Source organism: Arvicola amphibius, chromosome 7 (assembly GCF_903992535.2).
Source record: "Arvicola amphibius chromosome 7, mArvAmp1.2, whole genome shotgun sequence".
Taxonomy (NCBI): Eukaryota; Metazoa; Chordata; class Mammalia; order Rodentia; family Cricetidae; genus Arvicola; species Arvicola amphibius.
Genome location: NC_052053.1, coordinates 49191937 through 49216717, shown reverse-complemented (window position 1 = coordinate 49216717; position 24781 = coordinate 49191937). Strand labels below are relative to the sequence as shown.

The 24781-nt window shown below is 53.8% G+C and overlaps 1 protein-coding gene across 1 annotated transcript in view; it reads right to left on the bottom strand.

Moving 5' to 3' along the window:
- Positions 1–24781, bottom strand: part of Ncs1 (neuronal calcium sensor 1) — a 47695-nt gene that overhangs the window by 11606 nt on the left and 11308 nt on the right. The window contains exons 2-4 of the mRNA XM_038337003.1: positions 10909–10933; positions 2142–2280; positions 309–387 (exon numbers count right to left, since the gene is read on the bottom strand). Coding sequence (XP_038192931.1) covers positions 309–387; positions 2142–2280; positions 10909–10933 — 243 coding nt within the window. The remainder of the gene's footprint in view (positions 1–308; positions 388–2141; positions 2281–10908; positions 10934–24781) is intronic.

Genomic DNA, 24781 nt, shown 5'->3' with positions numbered 1-24781 from the left:
CACCCTGCAGCCTGTCCCACCCACATGGCTGTGGACTCTGCCTCACAAAGCCCAACTCCTCCCTCTGAGACCTTTATCTGTCCTGCAAGGGCAGGGTCCTTCTTGTTCTGGGTCTCCACAGATGGCCTGGCCTGCTTGCTTGGTCACAGTGGGCCCACCTGCCCAGAGCTCGCTGCCCAGGCCTCTGGGAATGCCCTGACCTCCCAGAGTGGACTCCATCTGTGGTCAGTGCAGCTGGTGTCTGGCACCTCCTCCTGGCAAGGATTGGGACTGCATCCTTCTAGCCTGGCTGGGGATAGGGGACTTACACCGCAGCTTCTCATCCAGGGTCCCCCTTGAGGTCACCGATAGAGCCTGGATGAACTCAGAGAACTCGATCCTGCCATCCTGAGGGAGACAAAAGGGTGGCTTTGGTCAGCACAGACCTCACAGGGGGATGAAGGGCAGGAGCAGATGGAAGACAATGTGGGGTGGCTGGTGAACAGGGGACAGGAGGGAAGGGACGAGGGGAAGGAGGAGGGGAGGAGGCAGAGCCGAAAGAGGGCGGTGAGAAACTGATGCCTGCGGGGCAGCACTGGGGGGAACCGGCAAGTGGGGGGGGGGGCTCAGGAGAAAGCCTTCTCTACAGGCAGCTTAGTTCTGCCAATTTGTTTTACAAAAGAGGAAACTGAGGTCCAGAGAGGATGGAACCCATCCCAGTGCCTGACGGGGGACTCCCAGACTGGAGCACCTGGGGAGAGAGCTAGGACCATAAAATAGAAGCCACCTGAGTGCAGGTGAGTGACAGGGATCCCAGGAAGACCATGAAGTCAGGAACGTGCTGTCTTGAGACAGGCTGCAACCCCCGCTACCCGAACCCTGGACAGGCCAGCTGTCGGTTAGCAAGGCCAGTGCCGGGAAACACTCGCTGCCACACAGTAAGTATGGGAAACTCATGTTCAGTGGTACACAGGAAAAGAGCCAGACACAAAAGGCACACCGTAAGCCCCAGCTTCCTCATCCTCTGTGAAATGGGGGCATTGAAAGAACCCACACCACAGGGCATGGTGGCTGTCACAGGACGTCCAGCCTCTGGGAGACAGAAGCCAGAAGAGAGAAATCTGAGGCCAGCAGCACTACACAGAGAACGAAGGTCAGCCTGGGTGGTCTGGCTGATCTTTTGTTGTTCTTGTTTCGCTTGTTTTCCCTGTCAACTTGATACAACCTACAGTCATCTGAGAAGAGGGAGCCTCAGCTAAGAAGATACCCCCGCCGGCCTGGCCTATGGGATATTTTCTCTTTTTTAATATAATTTATTTAACTTTATTTTAAATGCATTGGTGTGAAGGTGTCAGCTCCCCTGGAACTGGAGTTACAGACAGTTGTGAGCTGCCTTGTAGGTGCTGAGAACTGAACCAGGGTCCTATGGAAGAGCAGCCAATGCTCTTAACTGCTGAGCCATCTCTCCAGCCCCGGTGGAATATTTTCTTAATTGACGATTGTTAAGGATGGGGCTACCCTGGGCAGGAGGTCTGGAGTTGTAAGCTGCATTCCTCTGCAGCCTCTGCTTCAAGCTCCTGCCTCCGGATTCCTGCCTTGCCTATGGACTGGGACTGGGACCTGAAAGCTGAGACAAACCCTTCCTCCCCAGGCTTAAGACCCTGGGCTAAACAAGACACCTGTCTCAAAAAACAAAAAGAGCAATGCCAACCCCATGGACAGCTGACAGGCCTGTCAATCACGCCATGAAGAGTTACAGCCACTGATCTCACTATTCCTGGAGGATCCCGCATTTTGTATCCATAAGAAAACTCACATGTATGTACATGTGTGCATATGCTACACTTTCATACATGTATGCTGCCGTGTGTGTGTTTGTACGTGCAAGCCTGTGTATTTGTGCACATGGAACACTGAGTGTGTCCATCACACACATGAACATGTGTGTGAATGGACATGCCACATAGACACATGTGTCAGTCTTGATCTGTGCTGGTGCATGTGTGTGCCGTCATGGCTGGCCCTATGCACATAGGTGTCTCATTCTGAGTGGGGAGCCCTGCAGGGGAGTGTGAGGTGCGAGGGCTGCTGAGCCTCCTGCTGCATGCCGCAACAGCTGGAGAAGCTCAGGGCTGGGGCAGATCCAGCAACCTGCAGCTCACCTTGTTCTCGTCAAAGACGTTGAAAACAAACGTGGCGAACTTGGTGGGGTCTCCAAACGGGAAGAACTGTTTGTAGATCTTCTGGAAGCCAGCCGCATCCAGCTGCCCGCTGGGACAGTCCTTAATGAAGCCCTTGTACCTGCAGACAGCATAGGAGAGGGTAGAGAACATCACCCCCCCGGAACCTCCGCCATAGACCCGGGAAAGCCATGAACCCCAGTCCCAAGACACAGGGCCCCGTGACACTTGTAACAGTGTCACATGGTCCAATAACATGGGCCCAGATGTCATGGACATAGGCTCACACCTCTGCCGGTCACTGGCTGTGTGACCTTGGGCAAATTGCTCCAGTTCTCTGAGCCTCACATGAATACAGGAAATCGGAAGTAAGGCAAGAGGTCACCTGAACATGGCATGCAGTGCACTCGGCCCCTCAGGCTGACACTCCTGGCACAGAAGCAGAATGTGTCACCAAGTGACCACTCCTGGCACCACATGGAGTGACAGCTGGTTCCTGTATGGCTCCTACCACATCCCTGCTCTAATGGAGTAGAGCAGACACCCACTGGAACCATGCGTGGGGCTCAGAAGGTTCTGTGTACTCCACCTGGACACGCCCACCTTTGCCCCTCTACCCGGCACAAGACCTTCCCCTAGCCTGACCACTGACAGTGGCTTCAGAGGCCAAGCCCAGTCTAAGTCAGCCGCTCACCAGCTGCGCAGCCCTAAGCAAATGTTGTCACCTCTCAGAATGCTCATGTATGGAGAAATGGTTGTCACGCCCATCTTGGCTTGGGTGACATGGTGCGTGCCCCCGCCCCCTCCGGCCTGATATTTAAAACTCACCGGTATCCACTCTCCAATATCAGGCATTGCTACAAAGTCGCACAAAACAGTCCCTAGGGGGGCCATCAGCATACTAAAGTTAACTACAAGTGGCTGTAGGTTGGTGCCTGTGTGTCACTGAGGCCACCTCTGTCGCCCAAGCGGGACGTGCTTTCTGCTAAGGACCATCCCTCCCACAATGGACAGAGGATTTGGGGAGTCGAAAGCTAGTTGCCTCCTGTGGAACTGTGACCACACACACACCCATGGAGGTGGTCACAGTGTCATGTGAGGTAGGGCAATGATCCCATTTTACAGTTCAAGCTGCCCAGCTGTCCACAGTTACTCACAGCCTAGGCTCTGGGAATGCCCTGGGTCTCTTGTTCTCTGTCTGCCAGTTTGTGTCCCAAATCAGTCCAGTACAGAATTTCTCCAAATCCACAGAGGTCTCTCCATTCTGCCCTGGCAAGCCTCAAAGGGTCTGCTTGCCCCTGGCAATCCTGGGGTGCCTGCGAACCCTGCTAACAGGTCACACACCAGAATGAAGCAAAGCAGGGCTGTGAGGGACCCGGACAGTGGGTCTGAGCTTCATCCTTGGGGCTATCGCAAGCTTCCTTACCAGGGCCAGGATGCAAAGAGTTTTACGTTGGCTCATGACCCCCAGCCCCAAAGCCAGACTCTGGAGTCTGTGTGAGATCTACCCACTGACCAGCTACCCCCTCCACACCCCAGCTACCCCCTCCATCCTTCTAACTTCTCTACAGTGCTGCCTGCTATTTAAAGAACCAAGACAATTCTTTAAAAGCAATGATAATGCCAGCTATGGTGGCACACGCCTTTGATCCCAAGAGGCAAAAGCAGGCAGACCTCCATGAGTTGGAGGCCAGCCTGGTCTACAGATCGAGTTCCAGGACAGCCAGGGCGACACAGTGAGACCTCATCTCCAAATGAATAAAGATGAAGCAAAGGAAAAGAAGTGTGACAGTGTCCCCTGAGCCCAGCCCAGAGAGCCCCGCAGGAGGCCCAGAGAAGCCAGCCCCACACTGCACCAGCAGGCGTCATTGGCATCGACATCAGCTGCAGGGGCTGGTGGCAGAACGCCAGTCTATTGAGTATCTAGTTACCCCTGCAAAGCCTGTCACTGAACCCCACCCATAAACAGGAGGCTGGAGAAGCCACCCCCATGAGGTGATGCAGGACGCCCAGGGGTGCCAGCCTGCACAGAAGCCCCCACTATGCACCTTCCACCATTCCTTGGTGCTCAGTACCTCCAAGTTCTATAAACTCTGACACATATTCACCATAACAGGTCCCCGGGTGTCAACCTGTCTAACCTGGCTAGGGTAAGAGTCCTGTTCCACCCTTAGCCAAAGCCCCCATGATGGACAGCCTTCATGGTATCTCTCCCACTCAGCACTGGCTACAAATCCCGGCTGGCCATAGCTTGACAGTCCGGACATGGCCTGGTGTCTGACATACGCCCAGCAAGGATCGCTGGAGAGCTGAATAAACACTCAGACCCCCGGGTGGAGCTGAGAGCAGTAGCCCAAGTGTCCAGGTCCCTTTTCTGAGTGTCATGGATCCTCTAGAGGCCCTAGGCAGAACCACAGAACTCGGTGGACAAGGTTAGCAAAACATCTCTCTCTCTCTCTCTCTCTCTCTCTCTCTCTCTCTCTCTCTCTCTCTCTCTCCTCTCCCTCTCCCCTCCCTGCCTCCCTCCCTCCCTTATCTCTCCCCTCCCTCCCTCCCCCCCCCCACTATGTGTGTGTGGCACCAGGGCCCAGAGAGGGAGCAATACCAGCCAAGGTAACCCTGTCTATCAGCAGAAGCAGAGTTCCTCCCTTCCAGCCTCCCTACCCCCCAATCTCTTCTCCGGGAAGAAATCCAGGCTGCGCCACCCCCATGTCAGTGGCTGAGAAAGCGATTATACCCAAACATTATATAACCCCACTATTCGCCCTCCTAAAGTGGAGGAGGGTACCTGCCTGCACCAGAACGGCGAGGGAGAGGCCTGAGGCGCTCTGGCCACTGGCTTGCGTCCAGTCCTCTAATCTACCCTTCCAACTGTCACCTTGAAGGACAGGGATTGCCATCTTCTGCTTGTGTGCACCACTGGCTGGCTAAAGAGGGGGCTCCATGTTGGTGAACGGCCTGTCCTACAGCCCCCTCAAGTTCACACAGGACCTGTGTGAGACCTGACTCTTCCCACCCCAGGCCAGGACCAGGTGCCATCGGGCCAGGCCTCCTCCCTCTTTTCTGCTGGGTCAGTGCTGCTGCCAGTACAGTTAGCAGAGCATGTGAGCTTATACTCCTAGCCCCAAGCTGCAGGGCCAGAGGACAGACCCCACTGGGTCTCAGTTTCCCTGGCCCCCGCACATGGGAGTGTTCTGGGCATTGGACTATAGCTAACAATGACTATGTATGTGCCTGGTAATGAGAAAACCACAAGAGGGAGTCCGATCCCCAGGGGATACGACAGTTGTATGCTGCCATGTGAGTGCTGAGAATGGAACCTAGGTCCTCTGCAGAAAGAAGGGCTCGTAACTCCAGCCCGTGCCCAGCATCTTGTGTGGATACTGAGGCCCCGAATTGGGTCTTTCTCTGCTGAATGAGCATCCCCCTGAATCTCAGCTTCACTATTTTTGTTTGTTTGTTCCTTTTTAAAGATTAATTTACATTTTATGTTGTTCTGCTTGCATGTATGCCTGCAGGCCAGAAGAGGGCGCCAGATCTCATAGATGGTTGTGAGCCACTATGTGGTTGCTGGGAATTGAACTCAGGAAGGACCTCTGGAAGAGCAGCCAGTGCTCTTAACCACTGAGCCATCTTTCCAGTCCATTTTGGTTTTGTTTGTTTTTCAAGACAGGGTTTCTCTGTGTAGCCCTGGCTGTCCTGGATCTTACTCTGTAAATCCAGGCTAGCCTTGAACTCACAGAGATCTGCCTGTCTGTGCCACCAGAGTGCTGGGATTAAAGGCGTGTGCCACCACTGCCTGATTTCACTATTTTTCTTAAGGAGGCTCTGGCTTCTAAGGCAAACCTGGACTGAGTCTCTTGGTTCTTGACTAGTATATGACCCTAAAGAGGTGATTCTGTCTCGCTGAGCCTCAGTTTCCCCAATCTCTAAGGTTAGAAGCCCATCTAGCATTTGCCTTGAAGGTCCCTGAGTGAACCGGGGCAGACAACACTGGAGATAAGGGACACTCAGCAGACAGCCAGGACCTCCCACACAAGCATACACCCACGCATGCGGTGGAGAGGCCAGAAGCCGAGCCACCTTCTACCCAAGCCTAATCCACAATATGCAGGGCAGGAGGGTTCCAATCATGCGACACTGTGCTTAGGATGTGTTTGGGGAACTAATTCTTTGTGATGGGGGTGAGGATGCGAAAAGATGCTCCCAAGAGGTGACAACTGTATTCTTAAGTCGGGAGGCAGGGAATCTATCACCTTACAAAAATTCTAAGGGCTGTGGACCGCCACTTGTGAAACACTCCCAGTGGGGTGTGCGTGTGTTCGGCAGAGACGGAATGATGCCTGCCATGACACACAGATTCCAGCGCGGCCTCTCAGGATCCCTGGGCAAGGCCCCACACCACACAGGGCTTGGTCTCCCATCTCCCACACACTCTAGCGGGGTAGGAAACTCGTCCTTGGGACCTGGCAGGGACTCTGTTCCTGTCCTCTCCATGCCTCCACAATTAAGGCAACATCTGCTTCCCAAGGCGCAGAATCAAGGAGATCAGTAGCTAAAGGATGAACAGTGGAGCGGAACAGGCTGCGATCAGCAGCCACAGCTGAGAGGGGTGCAGGGAGGCCGCCCTGGGAAACTGCTCCTTCCTGTCATCTCTTCAAAGGCCCCCTCTGCCTGGCCCACCCCTGCTTCCCCACAGCTCCCTGAAGGAGAAGGGTTCCTCCCCCCCCTTTCCTTCCCTCAGGGCTTGCAGTTTCCTGGGTCCCTCACAGCAAGAAAACAGTATATAGGAGCCACTAAATGCAGGAATGTGAAGGAGAACCGAGCTAGAACCAAACTACCTCCCCCCCCCCCACACACACACACACACTCACAAAGCTGTGTGACCCAGGCAAGTGTCCCCACCTCTCTGAGCTCATCTCTTCATCTGTAAGATAAGGCTACTCCTAGGACTCAGGACTCTCTGTAGGGTGTTAAATGTTGGCACAGCACCTGCCCACAGAAGACCTGGGGACAAGAGGAGACCTGGCTCCTCAACACAGCAGCGTGGGATGGTCCAGCTGGCCCTGTCGAGGTGCTTGCAGAAAGCCTTCCTGTTCCCACCCACTACATTGTTACTGTATTGCCAGGATGTTTAGTAATTATAAAATAATCAAACGAGAGAATTTGGACAAGAGGAAATACAAGCGGGGAGGAAGTACCCACAACCCACGGTCCTGCCACCAACTACCCCATCCGGCTCTCTTCTCTGCATGCTTTGCTGCCTGGAGCTGAGCATCTGGGAAACTTCCCTGGTTTCCACTCAGCATGGTGTCCTGGTCACCTTCCAGGACACTGCAAGCTTTGGTACCTGTGGTATTGCTCAGTCAGCCCCTACCGGGCTTCTGACCTCCTGACAAGGCTGAACCCAGCTCTGTGGACAGTAGACTCTAAGACGGAGAGCCCAGGACACAGGAAGGCTGCAGACTGAAGGTGGCCCCACCCCTTGAGCCTTGGGCTTTTTTTCCTCTGCAAAAAAACAGACACTGTAGGGTTATGTGAGGCTGAGGGCTGGGTGATGGGGTCCCCACTGGCTGACCCAGGCACTCAACACCCGCCCTACTGCAACCCAGGCCTTCTTCTAGTCCTGGTTCCTCCAGTACTCTCTGCATGGCAGGGACAGCATCACAGGGGACCCCGAACAGCAGTTGTTTGAAGTCCGTACAAAACAAGGTGACTCTGTGTGGTGCTGGAGACATGGCAGCCTCTCCGCTGAGACCTGGCCAACGAGCTGAGATGTGAGGGTGAGGTACTAAAAGAGATATCGGCACAGATGAAGGCTCCAAAGGTGCACGAGTCGGGCCTGGTGAGGGCAGGTGTGTAAGGAGCTGCAGTGAGGGGTAGGGAGTGGGGGTCTGAGCCTCCAGGCAGCCCCAAGGGTTAGGGCAAGGAGTCGAACCTTAGGCAAGCTGTGGGGTGTCCTCCAAAAGGGCTTCAAGAGACCAGATCATCTGGCTTCATCTCCAGCTCTTCTGGCACCAGCTGAGGGGTGTGTGTACAGGAAGCTGGGGACTGTGACCACATGGGAAAGATCCCCTGTGTTGGGGCTAGTTGTTCAGAACAGGGAGAGATGTGAAATGGCTCTGAGCATTGGGGACACAGGGACAGGAGGGACTGGAGGCTCCTGATCTAACCTCTATCCCAGCAGGCTTGTAGACAACGTCCCAAGCTATAAAAAGAGTTTCGGGCCATCAAGAGAGAACAATGGGCTCATTTTGTGTGGTAAGAATTCTGTAACAGTCCATAACACTGGAGACTGCTCAGAATGCCATCCTCTGTGACTCCCCGTTACTGATGTCTGTCTGTCTACACAGCGGTAGGGTGCTTTCTGTAGGGACAGGCCTGAACCAAGCAAGGTCAGGAAGGGGACAAACTGGAGGAACTCCCAGTTTCAGGACAGCTGAGAATAGGGTTCAGCAGGGCTGGACATAGCAGGAAGAACTCAGACCTGCACAGCCTTTACCCAGGGTGGGAGAGGTTAGCAGAAGCCTGCCATTCACAGATGCTTTCTCTACAGAGCCCAAGGGCTGCCACCAGGAGGCAGGGAGATGTACAGACTGAAAAGCAAGGAAGACAGCATGGAGGCAGGCTTAGGAACACGGACAATGGAGGCAGCAAGACCTGGAAACTCCTGGAATATTCCTGGAGGATATGGGTAAGTAGGAAATAGCCAGAGATGGGTCAGACCCCCACCACCACCTCTGTTCAATAAGGTTGGCTTCTCCCTGCACCTCACTCCCTTGCCAGAACCCAGTCAGCTCCTGGTCCTGGTTCTGCCCGCCTAAACAGATCTTCAGTGAGAGCCAACAGAGCCAGGCAGAATGGCCACAGCTCTGCCCTTTCTGCAGCATGGACTCTGATGTGCAAGCTCAGACAAGAGGCCTGGAGGGTCCGAGCTCTGCTTCCATCCTCACTCCCCTCCTGGGGCTTACAGTGAGAGCCTCTCCTGATTGTTTGATAGTCCACTGTGACAGACAGCCCACTCCTCTCTTCCTCCTAGGCCCAGGGCAGGCAGGCACCACTAGCTAATTGCAGATCTCACTAATTTCTCACTGCTGCACTTTCTACTTGCTCTGTGACAAGCCACTTTAGAATCTTTAACACAGTGCTTCAGATAGCCACTACAGATTGGTCAGAGCTGGCATCCAGCTAGAAATCCATTGGTCACCCTTCATCCAGCATTCTTTCTCTCTCTGTCTCTTTCTCTCTCTTGGTTTTTTAGGACAAGGTTTCTCTTTGTAGCCCTGGCTATCCTGGAACTCGCTCTGTAGACGAGGATGGACTCAAACTCAGCAATCCAACTGCCTCTGCCTCCCAAGTGCTGGAATTAAAAATGTGTGCCACCACTGCCCAGTTACATCTAGTATTTTCTAAAAGAGACAACTGGGTCCCAGAATGGGAACAGTGTTCTTGAGGCCCGGCGTGGTTCAGGGATGAAGCAAGTACTGGATTTCAGTCTCCCAGCTTGTACCTCATTTATTTGGTAAGCAGGGTCTTCGATCAGCCTGATGGATCATGTCAATTTTATTTTATGTGATGGCTGCTTTGCCTGCTTGTATGTCTGTGTGCCACATGTGCACCTGGTGCCCAGAAGAACATGCTGAAACTGGAGTTATATACAGACAGTGGTAAGCCGAGATGTGGTTGCTGGGAATCGAACCCAGGTCCCCAGGAAGAGCAGTCAGCACTCTAACCACCGAACAGTCAGGTTGAGTCTCCATGGATACCACACAGTGAGGCTGGGGAGATGGCACTGTCTGCAAGGAAACCAGGCAGGCAGGCAGGAGAGCCTGAGTTTGGGTACCAAGCACCCATGAGAAAAGCCCAATGTGGTGGCAAGCACTTACAACCCCAGTACTGGGGACACTAAAGAAGCAGGGACAGGGGCCTCTTCGGGGGCAACTTGGACAGCCAGTCTAGTCAAATTGGAGAGCCCTAGGTAGCAGTGAGGGACCTTGTCTCAAAAACAAATTGGCCAGGGCTGGAGAGATGGCTCAGTTAAGAGCATTGCCTGCTCTTCCAAAGGTCCTGAGTTCAACTCCCAGCAACCACATGGTGGCTCACAACCATCTGAAATGAGATCTGATGCCCTCTTCTGGGTGCAGGCAGACACACACAGAATATTGTATACATAATAAATAAATAAATATTTAAAACAAACAAACAAACAAATTGGCCAGGTAGTGGCACATGCCTTTAATCTCAGAACTTGGGAGGAAGAGGTAGGTGGATCTCTATGAGTTCCAGGCCAGCCAGGGCTACATAGTGGGGCCCTGTCTCCTAACAAACCAACCAGGGAGACAGCTGGAAAGATGACTCCGTGGTTAAGAGCACTTACTGCTCTTGCAAAACCCAAAGCTTTCCACATGGCAGCCCATGGAGACCCATAACTCCAGTTCGAGGGGATCCAATGCCTTATTCTGCCCTCCACAGACTCTACATGCATACGGTGCCCAGGCATACACGCAGGCAAAACACGCCAACAAAATAAATAAATCATTTTAAGGGGCAAAAAGAACCCACAAAACAACCCAAAGAAGAGGAGTCACTACCCTCCCCCAGCCTGTTCAATAGACACCGCACAGCCCCACGTGACTGGGGGGGTGTTGAACTGGAGTGGATGCCTGCTTCCTAGACCCCTCCCTGTCGCACAGGCCATGGGCTGGGCCCGCCAGCATCCCATACCCACCCCAGCACAGGTTCTACTCACCACTGCTGCACCTCCTTCTCGGTAACTGCAAGAGAAAAGAAGATCAAAGGTTAGATGGGAGTCCCCGGACACGGGCATCTGCAGGGGCGGGGCAGGGGCTCCCTCCTATCTCCTTACCCACAGGCTGCCTGGCCCACATGACTGTCAGCCTTCTCTGAATAAGAAAGTACTGCCCTAGAGAACAGTGGGTGAGCAGTCTTGGCAGGCAGATGCTCACCAGCCCAGGAGAAGATGGTATGCCCGACCTTCAATGCCCACTGCCTACAGCTGCCAATACAAAGGCCACCACCCAAACACCTTAAGATGAACACCATGACCAAAAGCAATCTGGGAAGGGAAGGGTTGATTTCTGCTTCCAGCTTTACTGCCTATCAAAGAGGGAAGCCAGGGCAGGAACTCAGGCAGGAACCTGGAGGCAGGAACTAAAGCGGAGGCCACGGAACACTGCGGACTGGCTTGCTCCCCAAGGCCTGGTTAGCCTGTCTTCTTATACCACCCAGGACCCTTTGCCCAGGAATGGTGCTACCCATCATGGGTTGAGCCATTCTACATCAGCTGCCAATCAAGAAAATGCCCGAAGGTTTGTCCACAGCCAACACGACAGAAGAATCCCCTCAGTTGAGGTTCCCTCTTCCCAGATGACTCTAGCTTGCGTCAAGTTGCCAGAAAACTAACCAGCCTCCCAGGCTAGGCTGTGCTGAAGAGCCCTAGACCTTCCACCCCCACCGTCTCTGGGTGCAGCTGATGCAGATGGAGACACCTCAAGCTCTGGTGTTAGACCTGAACACCTGATCTCCAGGTCAGCCACAAGGCTTATTGGGCCGGGTGTGCCTCAGAAGACTGCTCCCTCTCTGAGCCCTCATCTATAAACAGGCTCACAAGAATCCCATGTCCCACCTGGGACAGCCCCTCCCATCTTCTCAATAAGGAAACTAAGGTTCAGTCAAGTCTTCTTATGGCTGCCACAGAGATTACCCAAGGACACTGTCCCAAGAGATGGGTGGTGCCTCGAGGGCTCAGAATGGAACACTTCTTCTAACTTTGAGGCAGCCAATGAGCTCTATGGTGTGACCTTAGCAAGGAGTGGTATTATGGACCATAAACGATAGGAGGTAGCGGCAAAGGCTTGAATGGCAGGGCCACTGGTGACCTCAGCTAGGTCTCATGAGGCCAGAGAAGCACTCTTGGGGAACTCAGCTTCCCACCTACGATGTTCCAAAGCCTGCCCTCTGACTGCCGCCTGGCAGAGGCCCTTCCCTGACCCCTTGACCCCATCACAGCCCCAGAGGCTTCAGGTGGTTTAGTAAGGCATGGTCTGCTGTTCTCTCACCAGAATTGCCCCTCATGTAGGACACCGAGTGACCAGCAGGCAGCTAAGCCTCTGGGGTGTGAAATGAGACTGGGAAAAAGCTTAACTAGCTTTGAGCAGCTGCTTTGGTTTAATGGGACACTGGAGACTCAAGTGTCCCTTGCCTCTGGGATTCCTAGAAATGCCAGCTCTTCACTTCCTAGAGCTACGGAGGATCCTGGAGGGTGGCAGTCAAGAGAACCTCTCTGAGGGCCTGGCTCCCCAGCCCAATCCTTCTGCCAACTAGGGTGGGTGGACATAGGCCAGGCGGGCCTGTGCCACCACAAGATTGAGGTGTGCACAGCGTACACTGAGGAAGCTTAGCGACAGAGGGAGACATGCTCCTACGTTCTGTTCTGAGGAGCTGCCCTGTCAATTGACCCAAGATTCACTGACTTTCTAAATTTGTTGTTGTGGTTGTTTTGTTTTGTTTTTCAAGACAGGGTTTCTCTGTAGCTTCGGAGCCTATCCTGAAACTAGCTTGTAGACCAGGCTGGCCTCGAACTCACAGAGATCCGCCTGCCTCTACGCCCCGAGTGCTGGACTTAGAGTGGGCCACCACCGCCCGGCTGACTTTCTAAAATTTTTAAAGATTTATTTTTACCTATGTGTATGGGGGGGGGCAGTCAGAAGAGGGTGTCAGGACCTTGGAAACTGGAGTTACAGGTGGCGGTGAGCCACCATGTAGGTGCTGCGGATTGAACCTCAGGACCTCTGGAAGGTCAGTCGGTGCTCTTAACCACCGAGCCACCATCGACCGCTAGCTTCCTGTTTTGTTGTCTCTGTTTCTGCTCACTTTTCTAGCTCTCACCCACGCTAAGCAATACTCCCCACAAAACTCCCTAAGCCATGTGCTAGTGGCTCAGCTCCCTAAACACAACAGAAGGTGACCACTAAGATGAGTAGTGATCTTTGCTCAAGGTCATGGAGCAAGGTGACAAGGGGTGGGGAGTCAGGATGCTGAGAGATCAGCACCCACAGAGTGGTTCACAACTGCCTGTCTCTCGTTCCATGGGATCTGATGCTCTCTTTGGACCTCCGTGGGCTCCCACGTACACATGGTGCACAGCCATACACAAAACAAAAAAAACAAACAAACTATTTTTTCAAAAGATGCCATTTAGTACGCTGGATTGAGTGCAGTTAGGATATGTTACCCATGGCACTAGCCTGTCAAATGACGCTGGGGCTAATCAGGAAGCCTATATAATTGGATTAATCCAGAGAGTGGGACACACTAGACCATCAACCCTGCACCTTCAAGTCAGAGCCATGAACGCCCAAACAAGCCAGAGGAAGACTGTGGGGAAGGTGGCTGAGGACGACTCAAGCTTAACTCGCTGGGCTAGGGTCGGGTTGGGGGCCAGGAGGGAAAGCGCTAAAATGGCTGTGGACAGACACCGCAGGACCTCTTCAGGGTACAAGGATAGTGGTGGACTGAGGATGATGCCCCTGTCCTGGGAGCTGTGCCCAAACACTGAGGGGTGAAGGCTGGGAAGCTGGTTGGGGTGGTGGGCGGGTCTGGAGAGCTGGAATGTCCCTGATGGTTGGGGCTGGGGGCAGGGGCCAGGTCTGGAGAGCTGGAGAGTCCCTGCTGGTTGGGGTGGGGGTTGGGGGGCCAGGGGCGAGGTCTGGAGAGCTGGAGAGTCCCTGCTGGTTGGGGAGGGGTGGAGGGGGCGGATCTAGAGTGTCCCTGCTGGTTGGGGAGGGGTGGAGGGGGCGGGTCTAAAGTGTCCCTGCTGGTTGGGGTGGGGGGTGGAGGGGGCGGGTCTAGAGTGTCCCTGCACTGTTGCATTCACAAGTCTCAACATAAAAGGCTGAAGGGAAATGACTCTTCGGCCACAGTCTGTGTACCCCCACTATGCATGGGAGGGCCAAGAAGCAGCCCCGGATCCTGTGCTCCTGGGATCAGATCACTACAGGCACTTAGACAGAGCAATCTGGGGATCCAACTTCCCTCTTCTCAGTCTTGGGACCAGATGCAAAGGGAGCTTCCTAGGTGCAGCTTCCAACTCTGTCCCATCCCCCTTCTTACCCCTCCTTCTCACCAAGTCTCCAGCCAACTGTGAAATTAACAGGACCCCCTCTGGCTTCACTCCAGGGTCCATGCTCAGGGCTTAGCACTCAGTATTCAGAGGCTCAGGGCTCAAAGTTCCAGACTCAGGCTCAAAGCTGAGGAGGAGTACCAGTGATCTTACGCCCCAGCCAACACCCCAACTCCACAAACCTACTCAAGCTCCCTGAGTGTCCTGTTCTCTCACCCTGGGTCACCAAATGACCCATTTTCCACAGCTGTGGTGGTTTGATGAAAACGGCCCTCACAGGCTCAAAGGGAGGGACACCTTTAGGAGGCGTGGCCTGGATGGAGTAGGTGTGGCCTTGCTGTGGTCACTAGGGTTAGGCTTTGAGGTTTCAAGAGCTCCAGCCAGGCCCGGTGTCACTCTCTCTTCCTGCTGCCTGCTGATCTGGATGTAAACCCTTCTCCAAAGCCATGTCAGCCTGCATGCCACCATGCCTCCTGCCATGACAATAACGGACTAAACCCCTGAAGTGTGAACCAGCCCAATTAAATACTTGCCTTTATAAGAGTCGCCATGGTCATGGTGTCTGCTCCCAGCAATAAAACCCTAACTAAGACAACAGCCTTTCTGTGACCCTCTCTCCAGCATTTCCCTGACCCTTCCATGACCCTTCAAAGGAACTCTGTCTACCCAGTAACACCCTGCACATGGCCAGTCAGAGGCCTGACCAAGTTGGGACAGGGTAGGGAGGACAAGGGACCATGAGAGAAGAACCTGGGGTCAGACAGGCTAAGGCTCCCTACGCTTTTTGGTGTAAGGCCAGACCAAACACCTACATCTCTGAATCTCACTCTGCCCGTCTGTCGAACAGGACCTGCAGCCCCACCTTGCAGCTGTGTTACAGGCCAAAGTAACTTAGCAAACTGGATCTGTGCTTAGTACCAGAAGGCCCAATAGAAAGACATTCTCTTCCCAGAGGGACACAGCCCTGGGGCTCTGTCATCAGAGCCAGCTCAGCTCCGGGGCTGGGACTTGCACTTCCTAATGTGTGTTTTGTCTCAGTGCCCCTGGTTGGGGCTGGCTTTCCTTCCCCAGAACATTCCTATGGCCATCTTAATCACTACCAAGGGCAAGGCTTTTGATGAACACCAGGCCTGGGGTTCAGCACCCTTTGGACAAGACCCTGCTGGGGCCACGGGTAGACTGAGTTACTTCTGAACAAGTTGTTTACCCTCTCTGAACTTTGGAATCCTCATCTCTAAATCAGCATACAAACCCCAACAGGATCCTGGGAAAGAGTTCCTTAGAATCCTGCAGTTCAGGGGGACCGGAGCACAGAGACACAAGGAAGAAGGGTGTGGGCACCCATCCCCCTTCCACTGGCCCTGCTGAGGTCTAAAACTGCCGATGCAGAGAACTATCTAGACATGCCACCCCTGTCCTGGGCCACCAGCAGCCTATATCTCCTCAGGCCTGCCGACACCCTCCTATGCCCCTGCCCAAGTAGAGACACCCAGTATACCCAGTGCCTCCGCCCACTCCCAGCAGCTACCGAAGCTCCTTCAGGCCCCTCCTCCTCTCCATGCAGCCCATGTCTGCCAAGAGTGAACACAAGAACCAGTCCCAGGAGCCCAGGATAAACGTTGAGTCTGATTTTCATTTCCCTAAAGCAAAATACCTCTCTGCTGATTGAAGCTCAGCTCAAACATGGTGGGAACAGAACGCCAGAGCTGGCAGCCCCCACGGAGGGAGGAGGGGCCTGCTACAGCAGGACGGGTAGAAGGCAGACTTCCCGGCTGACTTCCTGTGACCAATCCAGACCCCACTTCAGTCTCCAGACACAAGAACTGCCCTCTGGGTTACCCATCCTGCCCAGTGCATTAGCAACGGGATAGGGGGGGCTTGGGAGGACGAGAGAGAGAGAGAGAGAGAGAGAGAGAGAGAGAGAGAGAGAGAGAGAGAGAGAGAGAGAGAGAGAGAAAGAGAAGGTCCTTTGGGCCTGGCTTCCCACCCCAGTCCCTTCGAGCCTGATCACCAAATAGTCTCCCTCTAGAAGGGCAGCGGGCCTTCCTGTGCTCAGCTGCTGGAGCACTTACTCTAGGGTCAATCTTGGCCCTGCACCCCTCCTCCATCCTGCCTCAGTCCTTCACTCCCTCTCTCTCCTACTGAATGTCCTGCCTGCCGTAACCACCCCTGCCATGGTCTTCCAGTCCTCTCCTGGGTTCAGGAATAAAAAGCTCAGAGATCTCCATAGCCTGCCCCCTCCCTTATCCTTACTCTGGGTCAGTTCTACACTACACAGCACCGAGGATTCCTTTCCTTGCTGTCCGCTCAGCATGGAGGTCTCTCTGCACCTCTCCTCCAGGTTCTGTTCTGGGGAGTGTTTTGCCAATTTGGCATAAACTAGGGTCATCTGGGAAGAAGGAACCTCAATTGAGAAAAGGCCACCATCAGACCTGTAGGCAAGTCTGTGGGGCATTTTCTTGATTAATGATTGAGGTGGGATGGCTCAACCTACAGTGGGTGGTGCCATCCCTGGGCAGGTGGTTCTGGGTTCTCTAAGAAAGCAGGCTGAGCAAGCCATGAAGAGCAAGCCAGCAAGCAGCACCCCTCCATGGCCTCTGCTTCAGCTCCTGTAAGTGAATGGCTGTAAACTGTAAGATAAAATAGACCCTTTCCTCCCCGGGTCGCCTTTTATCACCGCTACAGAAAGCAGACTGGGTTAGTGGTGATGACAGAGCTTCCTCAGAGAAAGGAGACACGTCTGATCTACTCTGCTATACTCGGCTAAGTCTGTACCTCTTCTACCCTACAGACAGCGCCCCTAGTCATTCCACCCTCTCTGGCCCTCAGTTCCCCAGTCTGAAAGGGAGGCGATTTGGGCAAAGGGGGTTAAACTCCATGTGCTCTTGCCAGCAACAGGGTGGAGGTCCTGACAGTCCACCCAGGCTTCTAACTCCGTCCATAATCTTAGCCCTGGTCTTCCCTCCAATCCCAGGAAAAGGCTCCGGAGAGACCCCAGATCCCTGCCACAAGATGACCAGCCCTGGCAAGTCAGAAGGGTCCAGTAAGGGCATTTCCCAGCAAAGGGAATGGACAGGACAACAGCTTCATGTCCTGAGAAGAGCAAATGGACAAGACAGCAAGGGGACCGGAAGGTGACCACTGTCCTGAGACGAGAACAGGGCCAGCATGGGGGACAGAAAGGTGTCCACTGTCCTGAGACCAGCAGATGACCAGCACAGGAGACCGGAAGCTGTCCACTGTCCTGAGACGAGAACAGGGCCAGCACGGGGGACCGGAAGCTGGGCATGACTGTTGTGCTGAGACCTTGCCTGGTCTCTAAGCTACAGCACTTGGAATCACCGGCTCCAAGCAGACAGAGATAACATGACAGCACTTGCAGAGGGCCTGGCACCAAGCCGACAATGCTACTGTGATTACTACCCCACGCCTCTGCCAGGGAGACAGAAGCAGAGCTCTTGCCCTGCCCATTGCTTTTCCCCCAAAAGAGGTCAGAGACTGACCCTGCCTCAGCAGATGCTGACCCCGCCAGCCCGGAATCCCTGGGCCCTCCCTCAGCACGACACAGAGAGCGGGCCTCCTGGATCAGCCCTCTTCAGGCTCCTCCCAGAGTGGGATGGCAACGGCCCAGCCTGTGGCTGGCAGGCACTACTTCTACCCATATTAGCTGTGCCAGCCCAGCTGGGTGGCTCAGGGCTGGGCGCACCACAAATCAACAGGAAAGACATACAGGCCCTGCCTGCCTCCCCCACACTGCACCCTGTGCAACAGCTCACACCCTCCCCCACTCTGCCCACGGAGATGCTTTGGGAACTGGTAGAGACTGCTTTTTGGCTTGGCCACATGCTAGGCCCTTCAACCAGGCTGCATCTGAGCCCCACATGAACATGGATAGGAGTCACAGGCCATGGCTGTGATCTGTGTGGCAAAGTGATCTCACTCATAAGCAAGAATCTCACCCGATGTTGAAGTTCACGGGGCTAACCAGACTCAAACACCTCTGGCCTGGCTTCTCCTCCTGGCACCCAGTCTCCCAATTCTTCCCCTCATATCCTTGCAGCCTGGTTTCCACATGTATAGACCAGGGCAACACACAAAGCCTTGTTTTAGGGATGTTGAGTACAGGGTCTCTCAGCCTCTAAGGCACCTTAAGGCTGAACCAGCTTTGCCCCCTGACTTCTAAGGCACCCCCACCCCAGCTCATAGCACCGGAACCCACATTCTCTCCAACTAGCGGCCTTGGTGCACATAGAGGCACAGTCATGCCAACACCCCAGTCGATGGACTTGTGTGTCACTCTGAGCCTTGCTTCCTCTTAGCACAGGGCTGCTGACAGAGCCGACAGGAGAATATATATGGCAAACAGCCCAGCACTGGACACAGGGACACGGCCGCTATTACACTGGTGACAAGTGGTGGTGTCAGAATAAAACACTGGGGCTCTCACTGCCTTCTGGGTGGGAGCTGGGAGCTGCAGCTGGCAGAGCCAAGCCATGGTGTTAGCACACACCAAAGCGGACAGCTTCCAGCTGCTGTCAAGGAGGGGAGGCAGGCCCTAAAAGGAGCACAAAGCAGGGCTGCATAGACTATTCAAATCTTGAATTCAATCCCATTTTCCTCCTAGTCCCTCAAATCTCCTGATCCCCAGCTCTTTCCATTGACTGAGCTCAGGGGCTGCACCAGGTCCTGTGGCGAAACAGCTCACTGCCAGCCACTGTGAGTAAGAAAACCCCTGAGGCTCCGAGGAGGCAGTAGCATGCCACCAAAATCATACAGCCAGTGGCAGCGCAAAGTGAACCAGAGGCCCAGCAACCAGCATCCTAAGAGCGGGCTCAGAGGTCTCAGCCTGGGGTGATCACAAGGAGAGCCTCGTGTGCCCCCAGGCTGGTGAAAACAGCTCTGCGTGTCAGGAGGGATGAGGGTTGGGGAGTACTGCTCGGGAGCACAGGGCACTTGCCATCACCTCAGCCCTTCTTGGAGGAGCCAGGCCTCGTTGTGGAGTACTTGATCCCTCTCGCTCTGAGGTTCATGGGCTCCAACCCCAAGCTGAGCCTCAGTTTCCTCATCTGACGAAGGAGACAGCAGTATTCAGGAGACTGTTTCACCCCTGGAGGAGGACCACGTGTTGAAGGAGTCTAAGAGTTTCCTCAAGGTGCTCCCTAAGGAGAGAGGGCCCATGGTGCCCCTGGAGTTGAGAGACTCCAGGCAGCCATCAAAAGCAAGGTTTGAGAAATAGAGATGGCTCCAGCAGTGCCTGAATTCAGATCCCCAGACCCACATAAAAATCTGGGTGTGACAGGGAGTGCTTACAATCCCAGTGCTGGGAAGGCGGGACAGGAGGATCCCTGGAAGCTCATTGGCCATCCATCCATTCTAGCCAGTCAGTGAGTTCCAAGTTAATTGAGAGACCTGGTCTCAAAAAGTGAGGTGGGGAGGGGCTGAGAAAGTCACCTGATCTCTCTCTCTCTCTCTCTCTCTCTCTCTCTCTCTCACACACACACACACACACACACACACACACACACGGTAAGTTTTGATTCAAAGTTTGTATTCTGGCTCAAATATTTCTATAAATGTTACTATCTGCCCTATCTATCATTTGTGGGTTTTAGTTGACTCCAGAAACAAAATGATAAATTATAGTGATTTTAATTTCTATATCAACCAAAGAAACTGCTGCCCCTCCCCGCCACAGGATTGAAGTCAAGTTATAGAAAGATGCACTTTGCCTTGTGGGTTCCAGTAGTGGTGTAAAGAAGAAATAGTTGAGAGGCGCTCCCAACAGGCCAGGCTAGCAACGCACCTACTAAACACCTGAGGTGTAGGACATCCTTCTGTCTGTGTGTTGTTTTCTTGGTTAATGGATAAAGAAACTGCCTTGGCCTGTTGATAGGGCAGAACTTAGGTAGGCGGGGAAGACAGAACTGAATGCTGGAAGGAAGAAGGCAGAGTCACAGAGACACCATGGAGCCACCACCAGAGTCAGACATGCCAAATCTTCGCTGGTAAGCCACTGCAATGTGGCGATATACAGATTAATAGAAATGGGTTAAATTAATATGTAAGAGTTAGCCAATAAGAAGTTAGCTAACAGGCCAAGCAGTGATTTAATTAATACAGTTCCTGTGTGGTTATTTCAGGGCTAAGCTAGCTTGGTGGGTGGGACTAACAAGCAGCTCTTCCTTCTACACACCTGAACATGCTGCCGGGCAGAGTGTGATGCTCTCCACGGCACAGATGAGGAAACCCAGTCATGCAAAGGTGAAGCTACCTGCCCAAACTCATCTGCAGTAGACGTGGAACCAGAATCAGGGTCTAGGTAACTCCAGGACATACTGGAGTAGGTGTCTGAGACATCCCCCAAGTGCATGCTGGGAGCTGAGCCTTTTACAGGCGACCCAACTCTTATATCGGTTTTTAGGATCCCTTATCAAAAGTTTCACAGATCTAGAGGTTCTCTGGATTGGGGATAATTTGCATATTCATAATGAGATATCTCCAATGGAGGGCAGGACCCAAATCAAAACCCAATACCACCTTTTATATACAACCCGAGGGTGATTTTTGTACAGAATTTTTAGGGCAACCGAGTTTTTGCTGCAACCCGTCCCGTGAGGGCAGGTGTGGAATTTTCCACAGCAGTCTCTCATCACTGCTCTATGGTGATTTCCAGAACAGGAACGCCAGACTGACCCCAGCTCATAGGGGACCAAATCTCTGGCCCAGACTGACTCTCCAGTACCAGGTCTTGCTGGTACTAGAATGCAGAGGTCCTTGGCTTGCACTGACTAACCCAAGCTCAGGTCTTGACTATGTCCAACTGTGTAACAGTGGACACATCAACTAACTTCTCTGAGCCTCCGCTTCTCTTTCTGGAAACAGGGAGTTAAAACCTGCCATAGTTGCACACAAGAGAAAAAGACTGACAGAAATGCCGATGACAATGGCCTTGGGGAAGGAGCATAAAAGTGGCTCTGCCACTACTGAATGTCCACCTCTAGCCTTCCCAACTGCTGCAAGCTCTATCACGCAGGGCGTGTGTGCCTGTGGCTGGTGGCTAAGCAGAACTGGTTGGGGTGCAGTGGGTGGTTAGTGTGTGCTCCTGCAGAAGGCTCTCAGTAGCCAGAGTAGCTGCTGCAATGTCTCCAGCCTTCTTTTTCTCTCTTTGGGACACACACATGAGCAACACAAAAGTGGCCCCAGGAACTGGCCCCTGGTCCAAGCCTTCTCTACTACCAGACTGGGAACCTTGCGAGAGATGGAGTCCTATAGGGGGCGAATGCCACCTTACGCACCACCACCCCAAGAAGATGCTGGTCTGAGGTGTTCCCTGCAAACTCGGTGAGGCAGGGGCACTTTTCCAGGTCTCATACAGCCCAGTTCCACAATGCTTCCCAGACTGCCTCTGCTGTTGCTCGTGCCAAGAGGTGCCAAGACAGTATCCAATTCTTAGGAGGCTCTTCCACTAAACTTTGTGTACCTTGTGACTTTGGGCAACTGAACCTCAGTTTCTGCAAAATGGGAGCTGTGATGCCTTCCTGATCTTAAGACACATGGAATTTTCAGTTCCTCATCTGTCCTTCAATCACAGCAGGCCAGACTCTGAGTGGAGGTACAGCAGTGCCCCATACAGGCTCCTGTCCTCCAAACCCCTGATACAGCCAGGACAGACCTAAGCACAGCTGTCTAGTCTCCTATGTGATAAGAAAGGAAAGACCAAAGGGACAAAATGAAGGGAGAACAGAGCTCATTTGGTAAAGAGCTTGCCTGGCATGCACAGAGCCCTAAATTCAATTCCAGCATCCTTCACCATAACTGCTTCACACCTGTGATCCCAGCACTTTAGTCAATCTATGTAGCAAGTGGGAGGCCAGCCTGGGCTACATGTGTCTCTGAGATGGGAGTGGGGGTTGGGGAGGGGAGCGAGCAGAGAGGATTCCACCCTGGCCTGGAGGATGGAGGACAAGGCTGTCTGGAGGTTTACCAGGAATCAGAGAGCGGTCCTCTGACAGGCAGAAGAGAGCAGAGGGGATCTGCCAGAAGCAGCTGCCAGCCCAGCTCAGACCTCACAGAGCACAGGAGGTGCCCAGGTGGCCACCTGCTGCTGGAACAAAGCATTAGCCACAGGAGGCTGTGGCTGTCCAGGCAGAGGGAACACGACAAGTGTCCAGAAGCATCAGCAACTGCTCCTGTTGTTAATTAAAGTGCCACAGAAGCCACCGGAGAAGGAACAACATGGTAGGACCTACTGGCAGGATCGACTGGCATGGGTGGTACCTCCACCCCGTCAAGCCACCTCCCTCCTGTCCCAGAGTCCACCTTTCCACCTCAGCTCATGCCCTCTTGATCCCCTCCCTCCATCCTGGGATGGGGACACCCCGGGCTGGTCACCATCCACAGTTCAGGCATGCCTGATCAGTCACGGTTGCTAATGTCCCAACCCATGGAGCAAGGACGCCCAGAACAGGAGTGGGGGGAGGGTGGTGAGGGATTCCTGCTGCAGAACAGAGGAGATAGGTAAAATCACACACACACACACACACACACACACACACACACACGTGCACGCCTGCCCAAGAAGGGTGCAAAGCTCCCAGCCAGGGGATAACTAGCTGAACTGGCAGGGACATGGCTGGGTAGCAAAGCAGCCCCGCCTTCGGCCAGCTCCTCCACTCCTCACCACCTGCCCCGGACGCAGTGACCCTGCTCGAGAAACCTATCAGCAGCCCCTAAGCTCCGACAGAGAGCCCAGAATGGTTCTGGGACATGAATTCCAAGGCATTTGGCCTGGAGAGTCGCAATACACGCAGCTCCAGGCAAATGACGTGCTGCTTCTGGAGCTGGCCCTTTAAGAGCCAGGGTAGGGGCGTGGCCCTGACCTGCTCTCCAAAGAGGAGGCACCTCAGTGACTCACTGTCGTAGGGCTCAGGGAGCAGAGGAATTGGAGGACTCCTAGCTGGCTGGGCAGGAGGTTGGCTGCTGTCACTAGTCTAAGTGACAGGTATAGAGGCCCAGGTAGAAACATACAGCACCATAAATCAGGCTGTAACCCTGACCACAGCATCTGCTGGTACCTTCATCTCCTAAGCTACACAGGATCCCCAGCTGCTTTACAGCCTCTTTCCCAAGCTGTTTCTCTATGGAGGCTGCTGTGCATGGAGCTCAAAAGGCACCTCTTGGAGCAGAGACCACCTTTCTCCCTCTGTGGACAAGAACCTGAAGCTAGGGAGGCAGGGGTGCTAGTGGAGTTTCTGGTTTAACATGCACAAGGTCCTGGACTAGGTCCCCAGAACTTCACGAACCAGGTGTGGTAGCACCATGATTGAAGGTGGAGGCCTTTTGTGGGGGGGGGAAATCAGCGGTTCAAGGTCATCCTCAGCTACACAGGGAGTTTGAAGTCAACCTGGGCTACAAGAAATGCTGTCAAGAAAGGACGAAAGGAAGGAAGGAGGGAGACAAGGGAGGGAGGGGGGGAGGGAAGGAGGGAGGGAGGGAGGGAGGGAGGGAGGGAGGGAGGGAAGAAGGAAGGAAGAAAGGAAGGAAGGAAGGAAGGAAGGAAGGAAGGAAGGAAGGAAGGAAGGAAGGAAGATTGGTTCAGGAGCTGGCTCAGCTGGTGAAGTGCTTGTCCTGGAATTATGAGGACCCAACTTCAGACCATGTAAAAGGTGTGGTGGGTGTCAAGAACCCTTGGGGTTCATGGCCAATCCAGCATATTGGTGAGCCCCAGACTCACTGAGACCTGTCTCAACAAATAAGGAAGAGAGCCATTGAAAAAAACACCCAGCCCATGCTTGTGGCTTCCATACACACATACACACACACACACACACACACACACACACACACACACACACCCCTGAAAAGTTCAGAGGCAGGTATAGCCGGGCCTACCTCTGTCTTTGCAACTCAGCCTCTTACCTGTCTAGCTCAGAGTGTTTGGTAGACACCACATGGGACTCCAGCGACAGTCATCCACCTCCTCCCAAACCACCTCCTGGCCACAGGTTCTCAGAGCAGCCCTGTCCTGAGGCTTTCATACCATATGCTGCTGCCCAGCAAATCTTCTGGCCGGGATCTCCTCTCCCCTGCCTCCTACTCCTCCCTCCGTCGGGGCTACCCACATCAGCAAAGGAATACACTGAACTGAGACATCACCTAGGCCCTCCAAGGGCACCCAGGCTAGGTAGGTTCCCATTACACCAACGGCTTGATTTGACATTTAAACTGGCCTCACTCTGTCTCTCCACAAGATAATGCATACCATATAGGACAGAGAATCAACTGTCAGTGCTGCCTTGTGCCAGCACCATAGGGTAAACTAAGGCAGATAGTCTATAGCCACTTTCTCGACCAGGAAATGAGAAGTAAAGAGGCAGCCTGAGGAGCCCCAGAGCCAGCTGGGCCTCCCACTGGGCCCAGGGTCCTCTACCTTCCTCCCAAAGCTGCAGGGCATCCTTCCCAAAATGCCCTAGGGCACTGT